Source organism: Vidua macroura, chromosome 6 (assembly GCF_024509145.1).
Source record: "Vidua macroura isolate BioBank_ID:100142 chromosome 6, ASM2450914v1, whole genome shotgun sequence".
NCBI lineage: Eukaryota > Metazoa > Chordata > Aves > Passeriformes > Viduidae > Vidua > Vidua macroura.
The window spans coordinates 23,098,809-23,107,381 of record NC_071576.1 but is presented as its reverse complement, the minus strand read 5'-3'; the positions used below and the strand labels follow the sequence as shown (position 1 = coordinate 23,107,381).

Genomic DNA, 8,573 nt, shown 5'->3' with positions numbered 1-8,573 from the left:
TTTTCTTTGCCTGTGCTGAGCGTGAGCAGCTCACTTTGCTTACCCAACTCTTGCAGATGAGTCCAATTACTAGAGTTCAGCAAACTGATTCCCCTCCCTGGCATTTTATCCAGCCCACTTATCCACTGAGAGTTTCTAATCCAAACAGCCTCCTAGCACACGATGTTCCAGTGCTCCCAGGCTCTACCCAGCCTCTGTCCTGCCTTGTCCTCCCTCACATGAGCACTTGGGGGATGACATTCAGCCCCCAGGGATGCAGAATTCAGTGGGTGGAGGGAAGCAGTATCTCCAGCAGTCAGCCCTGATGGTACAGAGAAGGATGCCATCCTGGCTAGGCTGGCAGCTCTCCAAGGAGGTGAGACAGTTTTCAGCTCCTCTGCAGGCCCATAAAACGTGCTGCCATGCTCGGCTGGCCAGCTCATTCCCTGCTCAGCTCTTTTGTGCACATAACCAGCACAGTCTGCAGCTGTGTCAGCCTCCTTCCTTGCTTGTGCACCAGCTGGGATGCTGCAGCCACCACCTCTGCCCGGGGCACACGGGGGAAGGGAAGGAGGGTGGGCTGTGCAGGAGAGAGTTCCCTGTGGCTGTGGCAACAGAGCAGGGTGCTGCTCCATAACACCCAGCAGCTGTGGACCAGCAGCTGAGGCTCCTTCCAGCTGCACAGGGCTGCACCTCCCCACCCTCATTGCTTCTGCCACAGTGCCACAGCCTGCAAGGCAGTGGGATTTTAGCAGAGTACACCAGGGCACCAACATGCATCTTTCCTTCCCCACTTGCCCTACATTCCCTGTGTTGTCTTTGCTGCCCGTCCTCCTCCTCAGTGCCTTCTTTTCAGTCCTGCTGGGCAGTCCTTGTCTAACTCATTGGGTCCTGACAGCAGCAGCTGGCTACTGACAGTTGGCTGTCTTGTAGCCATGGTCCCTCTGAGCAGCCTGGGGTTTGCCTCGCAGCCCTCCAGAGAGCCCCAGGTTTTGGCTCAGCTCAGCTCTGCAGAGCTAACGGCTCCCGAAATCCCCATTCAGAAGCTTTCATTCATGAAACACAGGGCAGCAGACCAAGTGCAGGACTCTGTCCCTCAAGGGACATCAGACTGCCAGCTGCCTAAACTAGCTGTGGCAGCAGTGCCCAGCAGAAAGTGCTACAGGAAAAAGAACAGAAACAGCACAAACGGGAAAAGCTCTGCTGCCTGGCAAAGCGCTGGGAAAAAACGGTCCTGCAATAGTTACTGGGACCAAAGCAGGGAATGTAAACAGGCAAGCATCCACAAGGAGGTCATAACCTCAGAGCCTGGTTTCCCTTCCTCTTCTCCATCCTGCCTAATCTCCAAGAGCTGCTCTGTTTACTAGCAAGAAAAGTAAACAAACAAAGGAAAGCTACAGTGCAGTGATTTTTATTTTTCTGGCCAATCCACAGGTCCCAGTTCCTGGGTGCACATATGGGAGCTGTTTCTGCACACCAAGGCAGGTGGCACATGGCACTGCAGGACCAGCAGCAGGCAGCTGATGGGCACAGGCAGCCTCCCCAGCCCTGCCTGTAAGTGGCTGTGCAGAGGGGCAAAGGGGGAATGGGGTTTCCCTGCACAAATGCAGAGCTGTGCAGACCTTGCTCCAGGGAGCCTCTGATTTACACACTGTGGAAGAAAATATACACCTAAATCTGGGGAGAAGGAGGAGACAAGGCAGCGGGGAACCAGGACACGCCCAGCTGGCACAGTGGGGTCCAACACAGTGGAGCCAATAGCTGGGCAAACCCTGTCACCCTCTACTGACTTTCTCCAGGGGCAAAGGAGGGGACAAGCTCATCATGGAGTGAAACTCTGACTTCTGTCCAGGGCTGCAACACCCCCCAAGCACATCCAGCCAAACTCAGATGTGTGGCCTTTTGCCAGGCATTGGAGGGATACAGCGAGCTTCCTTCCCCAGGCTGCTGGGCTCTCTGGCTTCCAGGCACACAGGGGCACTTGAGGAAGCAGGAGGAAAAGAGAGGCATGGAAGGACTCTCAGTCCCCTGCAAGCTTTGGATGACAAATCACCTGCATTAAGTCCTCAGAGCCAGCACACCAGCTGTTGGTATTTTGCTGGGGACCCAACAGTCCCTGGACAGGAGCTGGCTGTAGGGCGAGTCCTAAGCTAACCAGACGAACACAAAGGTGTCATGAACATCCAAGGCCCTACAGGCCTTGGCATGAAGCAATCACTGAAAGCTTCCAGCATAAGCCTGCTTGTTTTTATTTCCTAATCTCAAACAACAGGACACAGACCAGAGCGACAGAGTAAAGCAGGACGGCAATGAGAATTATTCCATGGCTCCTGCCTGTTCCCTGGACACACTGCTCCAGGAACTAGACACAAAGGAGCTGCATTCCTGCCTTATCCAGGGCCGGTTCTGGCTCTGCCAGCAAGAACAATTGGGCTGCCAGGAACTGCGCCTTTCCCAGCCCGTTTGGTTTGGCTCTGCAGAGCCCGGCCCGCTCCACTCCAAAGTAAACCCGGCCGCGCGCGCTCCCCGCGCCGCCCCGCGGCAGCGCCACCGCCCGCCCGCCGGGCGCGCCTCTCATTGGCTGAGCCGCCGCCGAGGGGCGGGCGCAGCTCGGCAGTCTCCGCCAATGGGACGGCGGGGGGGCGGAAGCGGAAGTGCCGCCGCCATGCCGGGCGCCGCCGAGCGCGGCTCGGAGCTCTCCGAGCAGATCGAGGCCTTCGCGGCGCGGCTGCGGCGCGGCGGGGAGCGGCCGCGCTCCGAGGACACGGCGCGGCAGACGCTTTCGCTGCTGCGGAAGATCGTCGGGCACGGGCGATGGAGCCGGGCCGGTGAGGGCCGGGCGGACGCGGCGCTTTCCCCGGGCGGACGCGGCGCTTTCCCCGGGCGGGTGCGGTTCCCCCAGCTCCAGGAGCGAGGCGGCGGCGGGGCGAGCCGCGGGAGGGCAGTTGCGCCCCGGTCGCGGCTGTCGGGTGCAGAGAGATCCGCAAAGCCGGGGCAGGCCCCAGGCGGCGCCGCTGGCGCTGCGGCTCGCGGGAGCTGGGGCCTCGCCAGCAGCGACCAGCGGATTCGCAGCGCTGGTCCTGCCGCGGCGGAGCCCTTCCCTGCCTGCTCTGCTCATTACCCGAGGAGCTGCCCTGCTCCAGCCTTGCTCTCCCCTCAGCGGCGTCAGTCCGAGCACGGACCTTTCCAGCAGCATGTGGTTTCCTCTTTCAAAGGAAAGATCAAATGCGCTGCTGATGGGCTTCCCTGAGGTCTGTGTTGTGTCCAAGCGTTTCCGACTGCAAAACCCACCAGTGGAACCGGCTGCTTTGCGAGGGGCTCTCTGCTTGCCCCTTCCTGGTGTTTCTTGGTGCTGTGGCCCTTGTGCTGGAGCAGCTGCTGGCCCTGGCATATTGAGAGGTTTGATGCTCACATGGGCTTGCTCTGGGCAGCGATAACCAAGGCCCTGCCCTCTTTTAGGGGAGCTCATGGATCTGATCCGGACAGAGGGCCAGAGGATGACAGCAGCCCAGCCATCAGAGACAACAGTGGGCAACATGGTGCGACGGGTGTTGAAGGTCATTCGTGAGGAATATGGCCGGTAAAGTGCCCCTCTTTTGCCCTGTATCTCTCTGAAAACCCAGAACTGCCCTTTTAAGTTGCCCTTTAAGGAGTTGTAAAACTCCTTTAGTTTTCATCACCTCATTTTCCCACCTCTCCTAGAGAGGTATTCAGGGAGTTTAACACCAAAGGAAGCCCAGTTGATTCCACTGTGGGTGATGACATTTCCTCTTTAGAAACCACTTGGTGTATGTGTTGTGAGTGCATGAGAACAGTCTGTGCCCTGGCCTTGGGTTGTTCTCTCTGTCTGTGCCTAGGGGGGTCCATCCCACTGGAGCAGTAGCCTCCAGCCTGCTCCTTGTCTATGGACAGCACTGTTTTTGCACATGTCTTAAGAAGGCACTTTCTGGTAGAGATTTGGGTGTTTTTCTGCCAAGACAGCTATGAAAACTCTTTGGTGTGGCATGGTGTGCCTCCTGTGGGTAGCTTTTCTCCCTGTCTCTTCACATCCAGGTGTGCCACACTGTGGGGACAGTGCTCAGCCTGGCTGCAGCCCTGTGCTCCTTCCTGAGGCTGAAGAGGCCACTTCTCTCCACAGGCTTCACGGGCGGAGTGAGGAAAGTGACCAGCAAGAATCCCTGCACAAACTCCTGACTTCTGGAGGACTGAGTGAAGATTTCAGAACCCCTTACCCCTCCCTCAGAGCTAATGTTATTGAAGCTATTAATGAAATGCTAATTGAGCTAGGTACGGATGGGTCTGAATTGCTCCTGAGTGACGATTCTTATGGGATGGGACTGATGCTTCCCCCTTCTCTAAGTGAAAAAAACCAATAAGGATCTGGGAGGCTTAATCTGAAGGAACCAAGGGACTGAAGCCCTGCTGCTCCCAGGACTTGGTTTTAAGTCCTCTTTGGCTTACAGGTAGATTGTGGAGGGAGCAATATGGGGGTCTGTAGGCCTGCACTCTTGGTCTTCTGGGAAGTCTTGAGTCCTGTGAAGAAGAGTGTAAAATCCCTGGGCACATATAACCTAACCCTTGTCACAAAGAACCGTGATACAATTTTCTTTCTCTGCAATTCTTGTGACAAATCAGGCATCCTTCTGAGGCCCAAGTTGCCCCACTATTGAACTACAAAACTGTTGAAGTTTTGTGGGTCTTGTGGTTATCTGGAGTAGTGCTGACACAATCCACTCCCCTCACAATGGAGTTTTCAGTACAGCTGTTTTTATATATCGTGAGGGTATAGCCAGGGAGCATGGAGCATTCAAGGGCCAGCTTCTTGGTTCTACTCCACTGTCAAAAAGAATGGGGAGAAAAGCTGCTCCTGCTCTACCAGTGCTTTAGTGAAAAATGATCTTGTTGGAGGGCAGTCCTAGCAGCACAAGTGTTGCTTTTGCTGGCTGCTTTTACACCCACATCTTCCTTCTGTTACAGAGGGCACCACTGATAACATTGCTATGCAGGCACTGGAGCACATCCACTCCAATGAGGTGATCATGACCATTGGCTACTCACGCACTGTTGAGGCCTTCCTGAAGGAAGCTGCTCGCAAGCGCAAGTTCCAGGTCATCGTGGCAGAGTGTGCACCATTCTGCCAGGTAAGGCCTAGGCTGGCTGTACCATATTGTTCCACACATTCTTACTGAAATCTTGTGTCTGGAATCAAGATGAACATTATGGAAATTCCTCTGCAGCTGAGAGATTGGAGACAGCTCATTATCCTACCCCAGCATCCTTGAGTTGAAGGGCTGTGTTCAGGTTTCATCACTTGGTATTTTTGCAGTTCAGACAAGAATTGAGTGCTGATACCTTTACAATTACACTGCAGGAGCTATGTCACAGGGAACCAATTGAATTCTCCCTCTTTTTAGGGTCATGAAATGGCTGTCCGACTGTCTAAAGAGGGTATTGAAACTACTGTCATGAGTGATGCAGCTATTTTTGCTGTCATGTCTCGAGTCAATAAGGTAAGGAGGGCTCCACTGGAGGAGGGATTTCATAGCAGATGTCAAATCAGCTGCAAGTCCCAGCAGTGATGGATGTGTCTCTCAAAATTGTAATAGTCCCTCTTCACTGCTGGGGTGGAGATTCAGTGTGGAGCTCCAAGTCAGTATGATGACTGACTGAATGGTGACAGGTTTTTCTGGCTTAGTGGCTACAGTTACACAAAAGCCTCAAAGGATTAACCTCCATTTTCAAAGGAGATGGAACAAAAAGCAGCATTTCCAAAGGCAAGAAACACCCCTTTGCTTGAAACAGAAGATGATTGATGAAGGGAATCATTAAGGTTTGTCTTGTAAAACAGACCTGTTCTGTACTTTTAGAGATGAAAACTTGGCAGCCTAAAGTGGGGGAAAAAAGTACTTGTAACATATTAAAATTCTTATCTATATATTTTGAGCTGCTTTTTATTACTCCCTCATCCATAATTTTTGGTTTTTGATAATTTCCCTCAACCAAGGGAATTTTTGCAGGGAGTAGTCAAGTTACTTGTACAAAGCTTACTTTGTAGGTTTGTAGAAAAGGGACCAGAGCCCAGTTTCTGCTTGGTGTTTCCTGCAGTAGAACATACATTTGTCTTTTGAAGTTCTCTGTGCTGGAGTTCTCTGTGCTTGTTAGCAAGGAGCGTCTCAGTGCAGAGCCAGTGCCAGATGAAACAGATTAGGCATTCAGCTGCCCTCTAACTCCAGCCGCTGGCTGGCTGTACTGACACAGTCTTCCTCCAGCTCATCTGTCAGGGTCTGAGCCAGGAAGTGTTCCTTCCTCAGCTTGCTGTGGAACATGCTATCCAATTCTGATTTGCCCTTTTAAGGTCATCATTGGTACAAAGACAATCCTGGCCAATGGCGCCCTGATTGCTGTGAGTGGGACTCACACTCTGGCACTGGCAGCTAAACACCACTCCACTCCACTCATCGTGTGTGCCCCCATGTTCAAGCTCTCGCCACAGGTAAGTACAGCAGCACTTCAGGACTGCACCTGCAGGGGCTTTTACTTGTAGGAGGTTAGGGTGAAGAGCACCATCTGTCCCAAGGCAAGGTCAGTAAATGAGCCATCTCCCCCATCTAGCACTGTTACTTCAGATAGGAGATCCTCACCCAAATCTGGCACACCTCTGGATCTCCTTGAAGCACCTCTGCCACATGTGCAAAGCAGTACCACTGCCTAGATTGATGAGACTGGCATTGCCATACTTATTTTTCCTCAACCATAACAGATTTCAGTTTATACCATTAGTGCTGAAAGGCAGAGAATGTAGAATTAGACTCTTTCTTACACTCAGTACTTTTTCAGTATTGTCAATATGAAGTTGCAGACTGAGGAAGTCACTCTTCCAGTTCACTAGGCTTTGGTAAGGGCAGCCACATCATAGAAGGCTCTGAATGCTTTGAGGAAGAACCTTTCACCTGTAAATGTTAGAGAGGTTCTAGATGCAAGCACTATGTAATTATTGTAAACAGAGTTAATATCACCTGGCAAGTCATCTTCCTCTGCATTAGATCCTTCCAGTGCCGGGATCTCTTTTCACAAGGATAATAAGGTAGGACTTTTTTCCTGATCTTCCTGTCCTCTTTCTCATTTAGTTCCCTAATGAAGAAGATTCATTCCACAAGTTTGTGTCACCACAGGAAGTGCTGCCATTCACAGAAGGTACTGGTTATTCTTTATACATCTGGTCAAGCTGGTTCAGACTATATATATTTTTTTTTTTTGTAACTCATACAAAAAATTAAATATCAGATTATGTTATAAGCCAAGACAGAAAATCCTTTTTTACTGACTTCGACAGAAAAGAGTGCTGTGAACCATCCAGTTTTATAACTCTATATTACGTAGAGAAAAAGGATTTCTTTTGAACATTGTCTTTGCAGTTTTGCTTCTGCTCTGAAACAGTGTTTTATTTTAGGAGGGTGATAATGATGCCAGGTAGGTAGCAGTTTCTTGTAGGCCAGGGCCGGTGCCCAACACCAAGGACAGCTTCCGTTCTTTCCTGTAACTTCTTGAAACTTTGTTACATGATACAGCCATTGAAACAACAGTGTCTCTACCATGGGCTTCCCACACAAGCACCATCTTTAGAAAGGCATCAGTGCCTAAGCCCATTTTCAGTTAGCAAAGTCTCTTTCAAAGCCCCATTTCTATGACAAAGGTTTTTGAAACTAAGATAGCAGGCTTGGCAGCAGATTTTAGTTTTGTTCTTCTGAGCATTTCTTTAAATAATAACTTTGGCAGTATCATGATTCTTGTATTTTATATTGGTAGGGTTTTTTGGCAATTAGTCAAGTCTACATCAGAGGGGATCTGAGCTTTCTACCAGCAAAAATTACCAGAAACAGTTTTGCCATTCATTGAAGGCTGCTCTATACCTGTAATTCATTGACATCAGGGAAGAAGTCAGAAAGTATTCAGGATGTTCAAATACTGACTTCAGGGTGGTATGTGCATAGCCAGTTTGTTTAGGAACTCCAGAAGGTGTGCAAAAGACTAACTACTTTGAGATGCTTTGACTGATATTGCTGCTATTCACTTCACAGGGGAGATCCTGGCAAAAATCAATGTTCACTGCCCAGTGTTTGACTACGTCCCTCCGGAGCTCATTACTCTCTTCATTTCTAACATTGGGGGTAATGCACCTTCCTACATCTACCGCCTCATGAGCGAGCTCTACCATCCAGATGACTATGAACTCTAATACTGGGAAGCACATCACTATTCAGACTCTTTTTGTCTTTCTCTTTAGAAAAATACAACAGCTAATTAAAGTGTATGTTGCAAAGACAAGTTGTTGTGGGGGGCCAGTGGGGAATTTGCCCAGCAATGTCTTTCCTACCCAAAAGCAAGAGAAGGCAGAGCTCTTGTACAGGTTTACATCACATGCTGTGTCAGAAACCATGTGGAGCTGCTAACCCACTTTGATTTTGAAATAGTAAGGCATATGTGTAACTCTGGGGCAGCTAAGCTATATTTCAAAGTACGCTGCAATAAAGGCTGTTTACAGTGATCTCACTGTTAAGCACATTTTCCATATGCAGTTGTTTTGTTTATTTAAC

At 50.5% G+C, this 8,573-nt stretch overlaps 1 protein-coding gene across 1 annotated transcript; it reads left to right on the top strand.

The window, feature by feature from the left end:
• The first annotated feature begins 2,618 nt into the window (after nucleotides 1-2,618).
• Nucleotides 2,619-8,550, top strand: EIF2B2 (eukaryotic translation initiation factor 2B subunit beta). Its single transcript, XM_053979173.1, has 8 exons — nucleotides 2,619-2,807; nucleotides 3,439-3,559; nucleotides 4,118-4,266; nucleotides 4,957-5,120; nucleotides 5,394-5,489; nucleotides 6,335-6,472; nucleotides 7,107-7,173; nucleotides 8,058-8,550. Exons 1-8 carry the CDS (start codon nucleotides 2,645-2,647, stop codon nucleotides 8,213-8,215), a joined length of 1,056 nt encoding a protein of 351 aa, XP_053835148.1. The 5' UTR covers nucleotides 2,619-2,644; the 3' UTR covers nucleotides 8,216-8,550.
• The last annotated feature ends 23 nt before the right edge of the window (nucleotides 8,551-8,573 follow it).

What these genes read in the sequence shown, in the direction of transcription:
- EIF2B2 (XM_053979173.1), top strand. Translation starts at nt 2,645, where the DNA reads ATGCCGGGCGCCGCCGAGCGCGGCTCGGAGCTCTCCGAGCAGATCGAG. An exon ending in AGTGTGCACCATTCTGCCAG is followed by an intron (nt 5,121 to 5,393) that starts GTAAGGCCTAGG and finishes CCCTCTTTTTAG; the next exon opens with GGTCATGAAATGGCTGTCCG. An exon ending in AGTGCTGCCATTCACAGAAG is followed by an intron (nt 7,174 to 8,057) that starts GTACTGGTTATT and finishes TTCACTTCACAG; the next exon opens with GGGAGATCCTGGCAAAAATC.